At 36.9% G+C, this 18,781-nt stretch overlaps 2 protein-coding genes across 7 annotated transcripts in view; one reads left to right on the forward strand and one right to left on the reverse strand.

The window, feature by feature from the left end:
• Positions 1-307: 307 nt before the first annotated feature.
• On the forward strand, positions 308-9,810 carry maf1b (MAF1 homolog, negative regulator of RNA polymerase III b). Its single transcript, XM_058395934.1, has 8 exons — positions 308-835; positions 2,160-2,244; positions 5,911-6,042; positions 7,171-7,333; positions 8,164-8,285; positions 8,455-8,574; positions 8,684-8,779; positions 8,913-9,810. The coding sequence occupies exons 2-8, from the start codon at positions 2,162-2,164 to the stop codon at positions 8,935-8,937; spliced, it is 741 nt and encodes a 246-aa protein (XP_058251917.1). The 5' UTR covers positions 308-835; positions 2,160-2,161; the 3' UTR covers positions 8,938-9,810.
• Positions 9,811-10,753: 943 nt separating this feature from the next.
• Positions 10,754-18,781, reverse strand: part of LOC131356740 (carcinoembryonic antigen-related cell adhesion molecule 5-like) — a 46,232-nt gene continuing 38,204 nt past the window's right edge. For 5 of the 6 annotated variants that reach the window (XM_058395926.1, XM_058395924.1, XM_058395925.1 and 2 more), the window contains 9 exons: positions 17,769-18,104; positions 16,474-16,749; positions 15,863-15,982; positions 14,964-15,020; positions 14,807-14,857; positions 14,616-14,690; positions 14,243-14,311; positions 13,687-13,742; positions 10,754-13,306 (listed from right to left, as the gene is read on the reverse strand). In XM_058395926.1, coding sequence (XP_058251909.1) covers positions 13,304-13,306; positions 13,687-13,742; positions 14,243-14,311; positions 14,616-14,690; positions 14,807-14,857; positions 14,964-15,020; positions 15,863-15,982; positions 16,474-16,749; positions 17,769-18,104 — 1,043 coding nt within the window. In that variant the 3' untranslated portion in view covers positions 10,754-13,303. The remainder of the gene's footprint in view (positions 13,307-13,686; positions 13,743-14,242; positions 14,312-14,615; positions 14,691-14,806; positions 14,858-14,963; positions 15,021-15,862; positions 15,983-16,473; positions 16,750-17,768; positions 18,105-18,781) is intronic. The other variant, XM_058395930.1, reaches the window with a different exon arrangement.

An 18,781-nucleotide genomic window follows, 5' to 3' on the forward strand; every position in this document is an offset into this window, starting at 1 on the left:
ACAAATAATATAATTTAGCCATGATATGTATAATATATATCTTACATGTCATATTAATAAACAAAAAAAAAAAACATGTACAAACAAATAAACAAACATAGAAGACAAACAAATGGGGGGGGGAAATGACAAAGGACAGTGGTGGGCGTTTTTGACCAATCAGTTTGATCTAAAATTTACCTACGTCGAATATTTGACCAATGAGTTTAAGGTGAAATTTAACCGACACCAAAGATAGCCAATCGCGTATCGTGTGTCAAAGTGGGCGGGATTAGTGTTCTGGAGTGTGTTATTTAGAGACAGGAGCTGAAAATTTTCGCCCATAGCAAAGAGAGAAGTCCAAACGATATCGATCCGTATCGCGGTTATTTGTGATAAATATTTACAGAAAAGAGGAATTAGAGCCTTTTTCTTGATCAGGTCGCGTCGATAAAAGCGACTCTGATTCCGTGAAGGAGCTTTTTTTTAGCTCCGGTTTTTGTCTTTGTAAATCGTTTCAGACAGGAGGGGGATGAGGCTGCAGTCGAAGTCAAGACTATCTCTGGATTTTATGTCGCTTTTACTCGGACAAAGCTGCAGTTTTTCAACGAATCTTTCTATAAGAGTACATACAGAAAGTAGGAGATGTCCCTTGCGACCGTTAGATAGTGAAAAACACTGAATTTTTTGGTTCAAAGAAACGCGAAAAAAAAAAAAAAATCCAGGCGACATTGTTACCCGTTTCTGCTGCAGCAGTTTACATTGTAACCTTAAGGGTCAAACCGAGCGACTTGACATTACATCGACTTTCTTAGTCCGCTTTTTTCTTAAAGATAATTTGGGACGAAAAATTAAGGTAAGATCATTAAATCGTATTTGTTTTGTATTTGACAACATGACCCCAGTCAGCTATTTTCATAACTAGCTATTAGGATTCTTGCTTAATTGCTTAATTCCTTTATTATGTTTATCCTTTACAGCAAAAATTGTACTGTTTTAGCTTATATTAATGTTGCTTAAAAAAAAAAACAGGTTTTCGATTTCAAACCAGGAAGCTATTATCGTGGCTGCATTCCAATTCGTGATGTATTTAGTACACAGCCTAGGGCACTAGATAGGGGGCATAAGGCTTTAATTCTTTACCCCCGCTAGAGTGCACTAGTGTAGGGTGGAAGGAGATTTGTTTATATGAGGCCGTGTTTAAAGAGAAGGAAGGGCGGGCGATCCTGGGCTTGCCTGATCAAAAGCTAAAAACACAACAAGGTTTTGAAGTAAACGAATAATTTGGGGTTCTGTGGCTGTCCACGTATTTTTGATGTTATGATATTGTCTGAGAAAGTGGACAAGTGACCGTTTATTACTTTTGTAGTGTATGTAAACATACAGCTTCTCTAAAATAAATAAGCAAAAAAGAAATCGCTGCTAAAAAAAAAAAGCTAACGTACCTGATAGATGTCTAGTAACAGTTACATAATGTGTGCGTTATATTAGATAATGTGAATAATAATTACACACGTTATGGTGTTTTTTCCTTCTAAATCGTTAAAATAAATTAAAATAGTAATAAAAGATTATTTCTATATAGTAAATGTTTTGAGATGCAGTTATGCCTGTGGTTTGGATATTTTTGCCTCGCATGCAATATAATACAAAAACACCATTGCTTAACGATGTCTACAGTAAATAAAGAAAATCTGATGCTTTATTTTCACTTTATTTTATTTTATTTTGTTATTTTTTTTTTATTGTTTATAGATTTTCTTTATGGATGTTGTTTATTTTTTTTATTATTTCTAGAACCTTTTTATCGATTTGTGTTCTATGCTTCATTTTCACTATTTTATTTTACTATTTTTATTATTTATTATTTGATTATTTTTACTTTGTCTCTTTTCCTAGATTCTCTTTATGGATGTGTTTTTTTACACTTTATTTTCACTATTTTATTTTACTATTTTGATTATTTATTATTTTATTATTTTTACCTTTTTTATATATATTGTTTCTAGATTCTCTTCATGGATGTGTAAAATACAAATGCAGCTTGTTTTGTTGATCGTTAGAACAATGCTATTGTTTTTGTTTTACTTTGTAACACCACAGTTGTACTGTGTAGTGCTGCAAAGCCGTTACGTTTGTGCGAGCGCCGTCTTACGTCTTTTTGTTTGCTCATCGCTCAGCAATGAAGCTGTTGGAGAACTCGAGCTTTGAAGCGCTCAGCTCTCGGCTGTGTGTGGAAACTGGAGACTCGCACATCCTCGGCAGGTATTTGCTTCCTTATGCTTCTTGGGTGATATCCAGTTCAGTAACACAACACACACACACACACACACATCTTTACACACCAAGGATGTGTACAGTTTGCTAGTTAAATGTGGTGTGTGTGTGAGAGACGGTGCATGCATTGGGAACATCTTGTCCCACACACACATTTTCACACAATTAAACACAACCTCTGTTTCACTTCCTGTCTTCTGTTTCACTTCCTCATATTGTTTAATGTGTTTGGCATAGGTGTATTTGTGTTTATAAGGGATTATTTTGCAATTAGACTTTCACTTTTAGGATTGTATGTGCAAGTCTCTCTCTCTCACACACACACACACACACAGAGAATACACTGTGAAGTTAAAAAGCACAATGTACGTCGTGAAAAACATACATTTCGAAAATCCTACATTTTTAATAGTGCAATGTTATCACGATGCTTCAGTAATTGTGTATTGCAGTAAATAAGCAACCTTCTTGCAAAAATTTGTTTTGCATGAGGAAAAAAACCCTATGCAAATCAGACATTAGTAATAATTTCGTTCAAATGCAGTATCTCATTTAGAAATGTAAGATTTACAAGTTGTACAGATTGAATATAGGGTCGTGTTCAGGAAGATACAAAACGCTAACAGTTGTAAAGATGCAGAGCAAATTTAACACCTAATCAGTCGCTAGGAATCAGTTTCATGTTGTTAAAAACATCTTTTGTATCAGAATGAAACCATTCCATCTGTTCGTGGCTAGACGACATGCAGTAACTTGTCTGTAATTTCTGCTATAACAAGCTAAACTAACTAAATGGCTGCTGATGATGATAACAATAATAATAGTAAAAGTAATAATAATTTCATGTATAAGCATTGACCACATAGACCACATTTCTTCCAAGTAGTAAAATTAAATTAAAACAAACAAAAAAAAAAAATCAAACAGAATATAAATTCAGAGATAACGGAAGCACTTTGGTTAAAAACATTGGTTTCAAACATTAGTGTTAAAAAAAATTTTCAAGCTGTTTGACTTTTTGACTCTTATAAGTCACCGTTTTATCCATATCTCAAAAACTGTTTCTGTCTGAGGCCAAAAGTAGCATCGGCAGTTTCTCCCCCTCTTCTAAAAGCAATTATATAAATGTACCGTGTTGTACATTATTATTTATCTACACATTTTTATCGATAGCTTCAATTGCGGGGCTGTCGTTTTGCCTGCTTGTGGCAAGACCGAGTATCATGATGAGTATCGTGAAAACTGTGTGTGTGTGTGTGTGTGTGCGCACGCGGTGCTGTATTTTTTTTTTTTTTTTTTTTTTTTACACCTGTAGTGAGCGGATGCACCACATCTGTCTCTTTTTGAGACAGAACTGTTGCTTTCACAGAAATGCTGATCTGTTTTTCTGTTATGCAGCACCTCGTGTTTGTTGGGCGTGACCGACTGTGTAGGGGGTGTGTGAGCGTGTATCTGAGTGTGTGTGGGTCTGAGTCTGTTTGTGGGGGAGGGTTGAGTGTGTGTGTGTGATCAATCCTTCAGGCAAGCACTGTGACGCAGTATGTGGTATAATGTAACATTTGCATGTGTGTATGACATCCTTCAGTTACCACACACGCACAGCTTTGTTCCATATGTGCCGCCAAGTTGGCATGACCTTCTTCCTGGATTACTACACTCGTCTAATGCTGCCTCATGATATGCAGAGCAATAAACAAATAGCACTGATACAAACCTGTGTGCGGAGCTCTGTAATGTGTGTGCTAAATTTTTCATGAGGATCATGAGATGCTTTGCAGTGATTTATACCCAGCGTGTGAAGTCACAGCATGTCACTGTTAAAAAAAAAAAATAAAATAACGAGGACAGTAAAACAGAAGGCTCTAATATCCAAAACCTACTTTTTACAGATTACCAAGTGATGGATTGTGCAGCATTCCAGCACGTTATATTTCAGCGTTTTATAGTCTTATCTCTATCCACTATGTGTCTTTAGTGCGCATGCGTGTGAGATTACCACAGATGAACATTTCAAGATGTTTCCCTGCAGAGAGATAAGTCCAGAAAACACTTTATAACATAAAATTCAAACTCTCTCTGCTTTGTGACAGAAATGCCTTATTAAAATTATATATTTGATCTTATTAAAGCCTTTCTTCTTATGAACTTGAGCAAAGCAAGTAGTTCCAGTTACTATGAGCTTTATCCATTTGCCATTTAGAAAGTCTTAAAAAATAAACTGGAAACATTGGCAGACTTTGCCTGCTAAGAAAAAAATATTCTTTTTAACATACAGATTTAAATAATTTCTATTTCATAGACAGTGTCTGCCCTTAGTCTTCCATTATAAGTCGGTTTGTAATAAACCCAGTGATCAGTGTCGAAATCCACGTTCAGTTTGAAATGATCAGCGTGTAGAGATCATGATGGAAAAACACCGGAGTTTAAATACTGAGCCCACATAGAAACGAGCCTGACTTTATTTCTGTTCACTGGCGACGGATACAGGCTTTAATCCAGAGTGTTCTCAGTCACATGACTCCCATAAACCATTGTGACTTTTGCCCTTCACCTATAAATGTGATCTGGGTTGTGTGTCTGGACCTGGCGCAACCTCTCCTCTTACATAACCCTGCAGCACGCACACACACACACACACAGAGCACAGTCTCCGTCTGTCTACGTGACATTTCATCCCAGCTTCAAATAGACCTCCAGATAAACAGTGAGCCTCCTGTAACCACATCCAGCCTTTGCGCTCCACTGGTGTGTGTGTGTGTTGCTTTAAGAGCATCATTAAAACAGCAGCTCTGTTTTCCAGACTCTAGCGAGTGCTTGATTAACTCAGGGCACTTCCATAAAAGGAAGCAAATCATCAAACTTCACAATGTCTAACGACACCGTCTTGGAAGTTATTATAATGCAGTGTGAACTCCTCTGTCCTAGACAGCTGTGTCTGTAAATGTAAAGCTCTAGCTGTACCTTGGACTGGAGACTCCTTCCATAGATATTAAAGTAAACGTGTCCTAATAGAAAATTTTAAACATATTAACGGTTACACGTTTTGGTTATTTCACAGCTTGCTTTTCCCATTATTATTATTATTATTATTATTATTAATATTGGCCCCAGATTTTGATGAGCATTTGTAATACAAGTTGTTGCTAAGGAAACCAATCCCTGTGATTTGTTTAGACATGAGACTTGTGCTTTCACTACAGCAACAGTGATTAGGTCAATGCTCTAAGGAATACTCCTTTAGGAAGGTTTCTGTGAGAATTTAATGGATTCAGCCTTTAATCCAGCGACTCGGATCACTAATACCATGCCGAGAGGGAACACGGCAGGATGGAATTTGATTAAATGTGCTATGGAGCAGACCCCAAGTCTGCAACTTGTAACTTGTGTAAAAGTACTAGATGTCTATAATACAAGTAGGTACATGGACGATAAGTATTTTTAATGCTGTAGCTAGACTTCAAGTGCTTGAAGGAAATAATCCTATGAATATTTTTGGCTGCAGTTTTATAATACAGATCTTTTTAGGATGCTTGGGTGGTTCGGTGTACGAAGCAGCAGTGAATAACAAATCAATATTGACAGCACACACTCACACAAAAAAAAGAGAGAGAGAGATTCAATTTAATGTTTTTTTTTTTTCCCTTTCCATTCCAGGATCGAGAGTTATTCGTGCAAGATGGCCGGCGATGACAAGCACATGTTTAAGCAGTTCTGTCAGGAGGGGGAGCCACATGTGCTGGAGGCTCTTTCACCTCCGCAAACCAGCAGCGCTCCGAGCCCTAACCTGTGAGTGCCTACAATCAATCACACACACACAGCCTGTATTCACACCAAACCCAAGAATGCCGTTACACCATTCTAGAAAGTTCAAAGTTTTGGATTTTGCCTATATATCACAACATATTACATTTTATACCATTTTATTCTTGAATCTGAGCTGTTTTACTGTATAACAGTGTGGCTAGGACAGTAGTTCCAGCTGTAATATTAACCTTAACACCTCATGGTTTCTATAGTAACAATTTGTACTTCAGATGCATGTGCCACATAGTCCAAGACTAATAATAATATTTGCACAAACATGACAAGCTGCATTTTTTGTGGTGGTGGTGGTCTGAAAAAAATGAGAAGCTGGTGAGGGAACGACTTGTAGGGAATGTTTATAGCTGCTATAATGCAAGTGAGAGCAGGAAAATTTGACTTGTAAATTGTACACATTGTACAGACGTAAATTGTAAAGACGACATGCTTCTGTAATAAATAAAGCTTTAAACGATGATGAATTGCTGGTGTAGAAGAGGAATAAAACACTTCCAGATGTGCTGTTATAGGAGAACCAACTTTGTGGTGGTAAGAGTAAGTGTAGTTTAAAACACTACCAGTATAGATGTATTTTACTATAAGACCACAATACTAAGGGTTTTAGCCTCATCCGGCCATAACTGAAAGAAACTGGACAGCAACGATGAGAGCTCTTCTAACCCGAGCCAAGTGTCAGAAATGGGATCTTGCCCAGTGACTGTGTGCTATGTACTTAATCAGATGGCCACACAGCACAGGTCAGGGCTTTCCAGGCCACTAGAGATTTCCAAACAGATGGAACTGTAAACAGGGGTCGTGTTTCAGGGTCATGTTTCAGTGTGACCGTTCATGTTATGATGATTTTCACACAGTGTGAGCGAGATAACGTGTAGAGTTTTGACTGTTGTGAAGGATGAACAACTGAAACGTGCACCAAAGAACACGATGTTAAGACCATACAGTGACTTTATTATCCACACGCGTATAGAACATAATGTATTTTTATGTCTCTCCTGACCACCTTCTCTCAATATGCTTTATTTCAATATGAGAAATAAATATGTTTGGTACAATCAAAATAACAATCTCTCTCTCTCTCTCTCTCTCTCTCAGGTTGGGGAAGAGTGGCGATGAAGTGGAGAACCCACTAAGCGACAAGTGCTGCAGGAAGACTCTGTTCTACCTCATCACCACGCTAAACGAATCGTTCCGTCCCGATTACGACTTCAGCGCCGCCCGAGCCCACGAGTTCAGCCGCGAGCCAAGCTTCAACTGGGTAAATCGAGCCAAAGAGTTTTCCATTACTATCTCTTTATCTCTGGATAAAACTGACAGTCATGGAACGACATATATAAGTATAGTATACAGTGGTGTTGCCAGGTTGTGCAGTATTCCTTTGTAACAGTTTTAAATTCGTTGCTAGATTTCAATTTGGTGCTACAGGTTGATGCTAGTATGCATAAAATTAATTATGTAAGGAATAATTTTGTCAGCAATTACATTTTAGTATTAGATTAAAGATTTATGTAATGTTATGTAAAGTAGAAAAGTATGAAAACTCTTCCGTTAATGCACACATGCAGGATCTGTTACAGAATTTGTGTAATGTGTAAAAACTGGTTTCTGCTGCAGTGTTTTCCGAGAGCCTGCTGCTGAAACACTATACTGGCTCTGAGTGTGATCTCAGATCAGTCAGTTAATGACTCGCGAAACAGAGATTGTTCTAGCACTGAAACATTAATTGGCTTCATTTACCGAAATTCTGGCATTACAGTCTTGTAATACAAAATTGTGTAAGAGGTTATTGAGAAAAAGTGGAAACAGGGTGCAGGAAGACATTGTTCTCTCGTGGAGGAGCACACACACACAGATAAGGTGTGCTATACCAAAGTGCTGTTGGATTCTGATTGGTCAGAAGGTGCTGATTAATTTTCAGTGACAGTAGTGCAGCTGCTGATCATAGGATTATGTCAGTGCACTTAAGCTAGTGTGTCATGGTTTACTTTATTTAAATGATTTTGATGTTGAGTGTGTTGACTGCTGTCAGAATGCTGGAAGGATTCTGTGTTTGTGCTTATGTAGAGGTGTGTGTGTGTGTTTCCTCAGGTGGCCACTGCTGTCAATAGCAGCCTGTACTCATCTGTAGGCGAGGAGTTTAACACTCTTGGTCCAGAGCTTTGGAACGCCATTGATCAGGAGATCAACCTGCAGAGCTGTGACATTTACAGGTGTGTGTGTGTGTGTGTGTGTGTGTATGTGTGTATATATATATATATATATATATATATATATATATATATATATATATATATATATATATATATATACACACACATGTCTGTTGATGCATATGTCTGTTGGGGCAAACCTTATATAATTGTGTGGGTGTGTCTTCAGCTATAACCCGGATTTAGATTCAGACCCTTTTGGTGAAGAAGGCAACCTGTGGTCCTTCAACTACTTCTTCTACAACAAGAAACTGAAACGCATTGTGTTCTTCACCTGCCGATCTGTCAGGTGAGGATACACACACACGGCAAATACTTTTAAAACACTTCAAAAGATATGGTTTTCATCATTATCAGTGCTTGATTTTGAATCTCTATCCCCCCCCCCCCATGTTCAGTGTTCTCAGTAGCTACGGTCGTGGTTGCCTTGACAACGAGCTGGACATGGAGCTGGATGATGATGAGGAGGAAGTAGATGGCTTTAATGAGGACAGGTGAGGTCACATGTCTTATTGAGCCAAAAGGAAGTGCAAAAAAAAAAACTGCAATAAGTTTCCAAGGTTAGGGCTTGTCAAATTTCTGCTTTAAGCACTGGAAAGATGAATTATAATATTCTCTCGCTTTTAGGTTCCCCCGAGCCCTGTGTGTGTAAATCCAGCTCGATCATCAGCTAACAAGATGTCGCCTTTTCTCTGCTCATTTGTGGAACCTTTCCTGGATCTACTAATGGATTTCATTTATCTGGGCTATATAGCCATTAAAGTTTGGATATTCTGAAATAGTCATTGTAGTCAGATTTTCTATGTATGCATATGGAAGGCTCTTTGGACACTGGAGACCCCTTGTGGACATTCTGGAAATGTCAAGGAGGTTCAAAACAAGATGGCTGTTTGGCTTGCATCTTCACATGAGCCTGAACTCTAGATTATTTTTCTCTTCATGTCTGATTTTTCACAGGAAATGATGTCAGTACATCAATATATCCTACATACACCAGCAGTTAATATGGGAGGGGCTTGTCATAGTTACCTAATGACGTCTGTTCAGTCGTGTGTAAAAATAAGGCCTGTGATTTGTGTCTCTTCTGTTCAGCATTTTTACTGATCTGTCTTTATATTATCGTGTTCACCTTGTGATGTTTTTTTTTTTTTTTTTTAATATATATATATTTTAACTGTGTGGACTTTTTTTTTTTTTTTTTTTTAATTCAAAGATTTCACCAGAATGGCTTTTATCGCACTGAAAGAATCTTATGAATGTTTCTCGGGGAACCTTCATGTGTGACTGATGCTGTGATGTGAAACAGAGGCCTGCAGGAGTCTGGACTGTTTCTCAGAAATCAAGGGCATCCTTTATAAAACTTTTGTACGCGATCAGATTTGATTCTATTCACTTTGCATTAAAGGTGACGTGCAAGTTGCTTATAAAACCTGAAACCGATGTGAACCTTTATGATTTCTGAAATGTGATGTAAATGTTTCTTTTACGTACACAAACAGAAATAAACCCAGTGTGGATGAATTTATTTTTGTGTACGCTCATGCACTGGAGAGCTTGTGCATGGTCATTTTTCACCTAATTTAGAACTTTAAATAATTTCTGGAGTGACACTGGTCGAATAATTTTAATTGATGTGTAAATAAAAAAGCATATAACCAACGTGTATATGTCAGGAATGGCTGCTTGTGATATTAGATGGGATAAGAACATTCAATATCTATCGGTAGCTTGATAGTGAATATATTAGTTCAGCAATGCATTATATTAAAAGGAATCATCTGTCCTTTTGTGTAATTTGTAAGGCTAGATGGCTCACTATTAATCCCAGAGTGAATAGTGATAGGACATTAACTTGTGTAAATACCTGACATGAACATACAGTTTTACATGGCACAGCAAAGATTATAATGCCTATCAGAAATTGGTCATTTCTTCAATCATAATGAGCTCCCACTTCCTGAGATGCAGCATTATGCTTGAATTTGGGAGCAGGAATAAAAAGCATGATATCCTACTAGGTCTGTTTACTCTGAACCAATTCTCCTCCTTTTTTCATGATTTTCTGCATTTCACTGCTGCCACATGATTATTCTGTCAGATAATTTCATTAATACACAGATAAACAGGTGTTCCTTTTAAAGTAGTTGGTGAGTATATATAGCGGTCTATGTCAGTGTTTTTCAGAGGGCCCACAATTCCTAGTTGTGGATCTGTTCTAAGTAACTAAATAAATAAATATCTAACACATATTTAAGACAAATGGGGCTTCTCCACCCTCAAGCCAGTGGCAACAGGAAAATGATTAAAGAAAACTGGTAAAACAATGGTTCAGTCAGGTTTGCAGGTACAAACACAAGTGCAGGTATGCAATCTTAGTTGAACGTAGCAATAAAGATAAATTCAAGGTCATGGTGCAGGTAAAGGTCAGGCAATCAGAAAAAAGCAAGGCAAGAAAACCAGAAACAAGATCTCTTAATTTAATTAATGTATCAGTTGAAAATAGTCCAAGATGCAAGAAATATTGTAAAAAATGTATTAAAATGTAAAGAAATGTAATGACATTTAAGCAAATATTTGCGGAGAAACACTGAGAATCCGTGTTATGATCTTAATGGAGGCTATACAGCAAAATTATGTTGTTATAAAATAATGTTGCATACTTAATTCAATACCACATTTTTTTAAATAAATGCATTGTATGTTCATAACCTGCAGGTTATGTCCAACCCAAATATACACTATATACTGTATATTATTAGACACAGTATGGGTGAAAATCGTTTCCATCCAAACATAATTCATTCTATTGTTTATTTAACATAAAGCACTGACAGTCAAACAAATTCTTAAAAACTAAACTAAAACAAAAGCTTGTTAGCATTTATGAAAAACTCACTTAACTATATGACGTAAATACAAATATATGCTACAACTACAGCTCTGGAAAAAAATAAGAGACCACTGCCCAATCTCCAGATTTGAACCCTTTTGAAAACCTCTGGAATGTCATCAAGAGGAAGATGGATGGTCACAAACCATCAAGCAAAGCTGAGCTGTTTGCTTTTTTGCAAAAAGAGTGGTATAAAGTTCCCCAACAGCAATGTGAGAAACTGGTGGAGAGCATGGAGCCAAAACACATGCAAATCGGGGTTATTCCACTAAATACTGATTTCTTAATGTTATTTAGCCAAAGCATTATCACAATTTGTTTACCAATGATTTGCATTTTGTTTTATTTGAGTTATTAAAGCTCTTCAGATACTGGATGATCTTGGGTTATTTTGATGTGTTGTCATTTCCTTTAAATATACACTCGAAATAACAATAGTTATATTTTGAATTTAGGAGAAATATTGCCAGCAGTTCACAAAAAATGAAACAAAACTGTTCATTATTTTGCAGCGGTCTCTTATTTATTTATTTTTTTCCAGAGCTGTATCTTTAAGCACATTTAACAAGATAAATACACTATATTACCAAATGTTTCGAGACACCCCTCCAAATCATTCAGTTCCGGTGTTCCAATCACTTCCATGACCACGGGTGTATAAAATCAAGCACCTAGGCATGCAGACTGCTTCTACAAACATTTGTGAAAGAATGGGTTGCTCTCAGGAGCTCAGTGAATTCACCTGTGGTACCGTGATAAATATAAATACTAAGTATTCCATGGCCAGGTGTTAGTGGTATAATGACAGAGTGGAAGCAAATGGGAACAACAGCAACTCAGCCATGAAGTGGTAGGCCACATGAAATCACAGAGTGGGGTCAGTGCATGCTGAGGTGCACAGTGCGCAGAAGTCACCAACTTTCTGCAGAGTCAATAGCTGCAGACTTCTAAACTTCGTGTGGCCTTTAGATTAGCTCAAAAACAGTGTGTAGAGAGCTTCATGGAATGGGTTTTTATGGCCAAGCAGCTGCATCCTAGCCTTAAATGACAGTGCTTAAATGCAGTGGTGTAAAGCATGCTGCCACTGGCCTCTAGCAGTGGAGACATGTTCTCTGGAGTGACCAATCACGCCTGACTGCACTGTGCCAAGTGTAAAGTTTGGGGTTATTTTTAAGTGGATGGGCTTGTCCCCTTAGCTCCAGTGAAAGGAACTCTTAATTCTTCAGCATACCAAGACACAAATTTCATGCTCCCAACTTTGTGTGAACAGTTTGGTGATGGCCCTGTTCCAACATGACTGCACAGCAGCGCACAAATCAAGGTCCATAAAGACATGGTTGAGCAAGTTTGGTGTGGAGAAACTTGACTGGCCAAGGTCGTCCAACATCAATGCCTGACCTCATAAATGCGCTTCTAGAGGAATGGTCAATAATTCCCATAAACACACTCCTAAGCCTTGTGGAAAGCCTTCCCAGAAGAGTTGGAGCTGTTATAACTGAAAAGGGCGGGACTAGCTGAAGCTTTTTTAAAGAGACAAGAGCACAGCCAGCTGTATATTCACCAGTTCAGTCTAGAAGTTCTCTAAGCATTTGGTAAAGTCTTCATATGACTAGGTAAAAATAGTAGTCCAAGGTTTTAATTCAAGCTTCTATGTGTTTAACTTAGCTGCTCACATTCCAAGACCAACTGAGTATTCCAGATACTGTACAAGCAGCCATACAAATTCTGGCATGGCAGAAAAGATGGGTAATGAATTTCTTCTGTAAGTCTTATCTGGTTTCTTGGGGTTTGTGCCTCAGAAGACAATGAGCATCTGACTAAAGAAATTTGGTCAGTAAAGCTTCCTAAGCAGGTCACTTTCCTGGGTTGTCATTCTGATAAGGGCAAACAGAGCCTGTTGGTAGGGCTGCAGGGCAAAGACTCATCAGAATGACTTGATCCACGGACTGAACTTTTGTGACAAATACCTTCAGGGTGAGCCTGATGTTGTGGCAACAGTGAATTATAGTTTAAGCAAATTCTTAGAAAACAGCTGAGATTAATATCTGAGCATTATAAGAAAGAAAACAGAAGAGAAACACAGTCTTTTTGATGACACTGGCTTCATCAGTTTACATAGACACACGGCTCACTGCAGAGAGAAAAAACACTTGCATAAACATGGTTTGAAATACATTTCTCATGATATTATAAAGGTACAAGCTGTCAAGAAGCAACACATCAGTAAGTTATCAGGCTTGCATGTTCATAGCTAACTGACCAAGTAGAATGAGGTGATAGAAAGTTATCTAAACAGATACCAACTGACACAGATGAACTCTTCTGACCACCACATATTTTGAAATACTAGATATTGCATAAATGTTTATGAAGGTCAAGGAGACGATCATTTTAATGTTTTTGTAACTGTTTCTGTTTCTATAAAATTCTATCCAATGCACTTTTGAACATTTTTCTAACGTCATGGTGTTGGGATTGTCTTTTAAGTTTTATCAATACCAAGAGTTTTACCTGCACGTCCTTCCGCACCTCTGAGTAAACAGCACTATCATCCACACTGGCCATCTCTAGTTGGGAGCAAGAAACAACTCATTGATTAGTTTCCTGAAAAAACTACAGCTTATCTAAATGGCTAAACATATCACAGCACAGCTAAATTCTCACGTCTGATTGGTCAGGAGGTGTTTAAAGACTCCCTTTCAAACATTATCATTTCTATAACAGCTCATACACAGGGTCTCTTATTGTGGAAAAACAATTCCCAGGCTAATAATAAACAGATTAAGAAATAATGAAAATTGATTTTCTATAAGGAGATTTTATTTATTTTATTTTTTATTTAATTTATTAATTTTTTTTACCATTAAATTAACTTCAAAGTTGTCACTTTGTTATTACTAAACACTGCTGTGACATAAGGAGAGTAATACACTTGAGGATGTTCTATTATAGGAAAATTGATGTAAATAGCAGATTTAACAGGGTGGTAAATCTGCTATTCACACTAACCTGTTGTTGACAGAGTGTTTTATTCATTACAGAAGAAAATGTCTTTGGTTTGCTCTACCTTTTTTTCTCTTTGTTTCCATCATTGGTTTCAGTTGAATCTCAGCGTAAGTCACATCAGCATCAGCACCTGTAGTAGAAGAGAACAAAACCATCACAATGATCTTTAGCCTTTTAATTCATCAGTCATAACTCATCAGCATAAACAACAGTCATTATCAGTTTCCTGCCAAAACTACACTGACCCCTAGCTGCTATTTTTTTTTTATTGTAGATCTATATTATTGTAGGTTTATTTCTTTTAGCTTCCTTTATCATTCAGCATTTACCATCTTCACACTGTGTAATAAGACATCACTGACTTTTTAAATAAGTTCAGATCTGGTCTGATCTGGATAAATCTATGAAATGTCCCAGTATTAAAAATACTCTACCATTGTTCCTGTTTGTCTTCATTTTCTCTGTGACCTGTGCGTAAGTGGCTTCACTGATCTCAGCTGCAGCTTCACCTGAACACAATGCAGTGTGTTAGTCTCTACAAGACACTTCTGTACTTTACTGTATAGAGTTAATCTATAGTTAAATATCATAATGTAAGAAATGTCTGAAATGAAATAAAGTAAACCTGTTCCAGCCATGTCTAACTCATCCACAGTGGCATAAACATTAGCACTTCCTACAGAAAACAGAACAAAGCCTCAGAATAATTTCCTCAAAGAAATTCTAAAAAGATTTTTGAAGAACAAATGTATATATAAGAGGTCATTGAGACAGTGTCTGACCAGCCTGAAGTGGTGTGTGTCCTGACTGAGAGTCTTCAGCTGATGTCTGAAGCTTTTCTGTAGAGAGAGAGAGAGATTCTACATCTGAACAGTGTTCACATAGTGACAAACATGCGATATTTTTATTTTACACAGCCCTGATTATAGCATAATAAACAGAGTGTGTACTGAAGGTCAACTATACAGTAGGAATAGAAACAAGTATTAATTATGGATACAGTAACTAAATATATAGATTTATATATAGTAATTGTATTTAAATAGGATTCAAATATACAGATGTCCCAAGACGCTATGCATTATTGTATTATTTTCTCTTGATCTCAACATAACAGAAGTATTTTTCTAATTATTGTGACTTAAGTTTGTGCCACAGAAAGACAAGTTTGGTTATTTTGAGACTGTGAGAAAAGAACTTTTTTTAATGTTGACAAAAAAACGAAATAAAACGAGAAAGAAACACATTTAATAATGTATGGCTTTTTAGGACTTTCATACTTAATATGTACTATAACATACTAAACATGACTTTACAGCATGTTGTTTTTATAATAATATTCATGTAAAATATGACTACGTATTATTTAATTACATATTACCTTACTTATTATATTACATTAAAATTAATATTCCAATATTTACTACATGTAAATAGATTTATTTTACCCTCAATATTGTATTTAAAGTGTTTTTGCACTCTAATCAGAATGATTTCTCTCACCATAATAATGAGTTAAGTGTCTAATACTCAAAACAAACTTTTCATCAAAACCTTTACTTATGCATTCATCAAGTAACATTTTGTTATTTTCCATGATTATGTGATACATCAAAATTTGCTTTATTAGTTTCTAATTCTGGTTATATTCTACATGATATAACTAAAACAGTTATCTGACCTTTTTTTCTTTTGTAGGACCACAGCAGGATCATTAAGATCAGTAAAGCGATGAACAAAAATCCCAAACCCACAACCAGTCCTGCTGTTCTACCACTGGATCCACCACCTGGCCTAGAACCTAAGATGGAGGACAGAAAAAGAGCAGAATGTCAGCAAATATAAAACCGTTATTAAAAAGGAAATCAACTAAAAATAAATTCTCAAACGATTTCTCATGTCTGACTGAGAGCCAGCCACAAACAAGGAAATCCACACACTATAATGTGTCTATAGATAATAAATAAAGGTTCTCTAAACATGTGCAGTCTGCAGGTATTTCATTCAAGTCTGTAGTAAACTGACTACACTAGCTCATGAGAAATCATTCAACTGAATTATGGATGCATCAGTACAGATAGATACAAATATTGAGTATTGATTTGATTCCTTGCTCATTTACTGGTATTAGTGAAACTCAATTCATACTCAGAACTATAGAAATTACAGGCAATGTACTGAGAGAAAAAAATGCTGTTGTTTTTCCCCCAATTGTAAACTCTGAGTACTTAATATTCTGCAATAAAACTTTCCCTTTTCCTTTAACATTAAACACACTACATGAAGACTCACCATGCACTGTGATGTTGACAGGATTACTGTTTTCTCCAGATTCAGACTCACACCAGTAAACTCCAGTGTAGGATGTGGAGAGGAAGCTGATGTTACATGTAGATCCTGTAACTGATCCCCAGTGTGAACAATCTAACACTCTCTCACTGTGTGTGTATCGTCTCACTGTCCATCCAGCAGAGTTACTCTGGTCCTCACAGCTCAGTGAGAGAGAGTCATTAGTAAAGTGTTGAGTATTGCTGGGATTGAAGATCAGAGAGACTGGAGGAGATTCACCTTAAACACAGTAAAGAGCCATGTAAATAAGAACAAAGAGGAAACAAAGAAAATAATGAGGCAGATCACTAAGAAATGATTGTAAAGTTTTGTAAACTATTTTGCAGCAAAAACTATTATTTTTACAGGGCTGTACTGTAAATGATTAGGAAGTGAGAACAGCGAAATGAGACAGTGTACTGGATTATGAATTATTTTATACTATAAATATATTTACAGGTATTTTGCTTGCAGGATTAACAGGATGTCACAGAGTGTAACATCACGGCCTCAGTTCATGGCTGCAACAGACTCCAACTTCCATTAACCATCAGCACTCCCACATTCTCAGTCCACAGATTTTTTTGTCTACCTGTTTCTTATTCAGTGTGTATTTTTAAAAAAAATCTTTTTTAAGCTCCTTGCTTTCAGTTCTTCGTTGTGAGGTATACGCTCTGTTCTGTAGGTGTGTGACGTTACTACGCCGTGTTTATGAACTGCTCTATCACACCGTCTGCTTGTCATGTGTTCATTGTTAAGTAAATCAGTCCAGCACATGGTCTTATACATGATGCAGAGTCTTCTCAGGGTTTGTGCAAGTACAGAGACATGTTTAGTTTGATTGTCATTGTCCTGTTTAGACTTTCTTCTTTTGGATTTGTCCTCTAGTGCAGTGCTTCAGTGTGTTTGACTCTTGCCTGCTGTAAGACTCTCTTATTTGCATTGTGTTCACTAACAGTGTAACCTAATGACTTCTTCTAGCAACGCTTACCTCCTCTGACTTTTAAAATAAAATTCTCCTGCACAAAAATCCTTAACCAACTCCTGAGTCCTGCATGTTACCCAGGAAAATTACCCAATGACTAGAGGTGGAGAATACACAGAATCACAGAATACAAGAGAACACAAGGGAAATCATGACAATAATCTTCTATCAACAATTTTATTACCTTATACATATGAATAAATAAATGATGCATCTGATCTTACATTCATAGTTTTCTATACTACACTTCAACACAACAGTTAATTTTCCTCACCAGTGATCCATAGTGGCTGTGGATTGCTGTACTGTGAGTGAAGGGCTGGTTCTCCTCTCTCTCCTCTGCACATATAAACTCCTGTGTGATTAAGAGCAGCAGGACTGAGAGTGTATTTGCCTCCAGATCCTCTGCTGCTGTCTGAGAGGAGCTCCACATACACGCTATAGCCACCATTATTATTTATTCCAGTTAAGCCGTCTCTGTAGGGAACAACTGTGTACCAGCTGAATGTCCAGTCTGTAGAGGAGTCTGTAACCTCACAGCTTAGAGTCACTGAGTCTCCTTCAGTCAGCCAGCTCTGTGGAGATACACTCACTACTGCCTGTGGTCTCTCTGTTACACAGGAAATACAAAATATTTATTTCTAGGTTTATTTAATAGACAGTAAGAAGCTTTTTCATGCACATTTTCATGTCTCCAGAAATCCTCACACACTCACCTGATACAGTCAGTGTAACTAGAATCTGTCAGCAGTCATGATATCTTACAGAAACACTACAATTTTACACAGCCCTGTTTAACTACAAAGACCAACTAAGAACTGAGTAATAATTACAAGTAAATTATACTGAGTTACTGTTTCCAAACTAAAATACTGATTATTTTCCTCTGACAGCATGTCCTCATGTTTTTATTCCTTTTAAACTACAACAATGTGCCAACAATTACAATTTGTATATGATTAATAAATAAAAGGCTGTGAAAGAAAAAATCATCAGAAGTTTCTACAACTGGATTCCAGAAAACATCACATCATCATTAAAACAGGGAGGAGTGTTCACACATTTTATACAGACAACAGCGGATAAAGTTATAAAATAATGACTGAATAGAAAGACATTAATAACTAGAAATATAGCCAACAGAACAGAAGTGAATCAGGGATCATTTCCCCAGCAGTGTTTGTGTGAACAGACATCAGTCAAGTGAAGAGAAGATAATGAGACTCGTATTTAAATGCTGTGAGGGATTTCTACCTCAGGTGATGAGACAGAGACTGATGTGGATGA

This window comes from Hemibagrus wyckioides, linkage group LG07 (genome assembly GCF_019097595.1).
Source record: "Hemibagrus wyckioides isolate EC202008001 linkage group LG07, SWU_Hwy_1.0, whole genome shotgun sequence".
Taxonomy (NCBI): Eukaryota; Metazoa; Chordata; class Actinopteri; order Siluriformes; family Bagridae; genus Hemibagrus; species Hemibagrus wyckioides.

What these genes read in the sequence shown, in the direction of transcription:
- maf1b (XM_058395934.1), top strand. Translation starts at nt 2,162, where the DNA reads ATGAAGCTGTTGGAGAACTCGAGCTTTGAAGCGCTCAGCTCTCGGCTG. An exon ending in GACTCGCACATCCTCGGCAG is followed by an intron (nt 2,245 to 5,910) that starts GTATTTGCTTCC and finishes TTTCCATTCCAG; the next exon opens with GATCGAGAGTTATTCGTGCA. An exon ending in AGCGCTCCGAGCCCTAACCT is followed by an intron (nt 6,043 to 7,170) that starts GTGAGTGCCTAC and finishes TCTCTCTCTCAG; the next exon opens with GTTGGGGAAGAGTGGCGATG.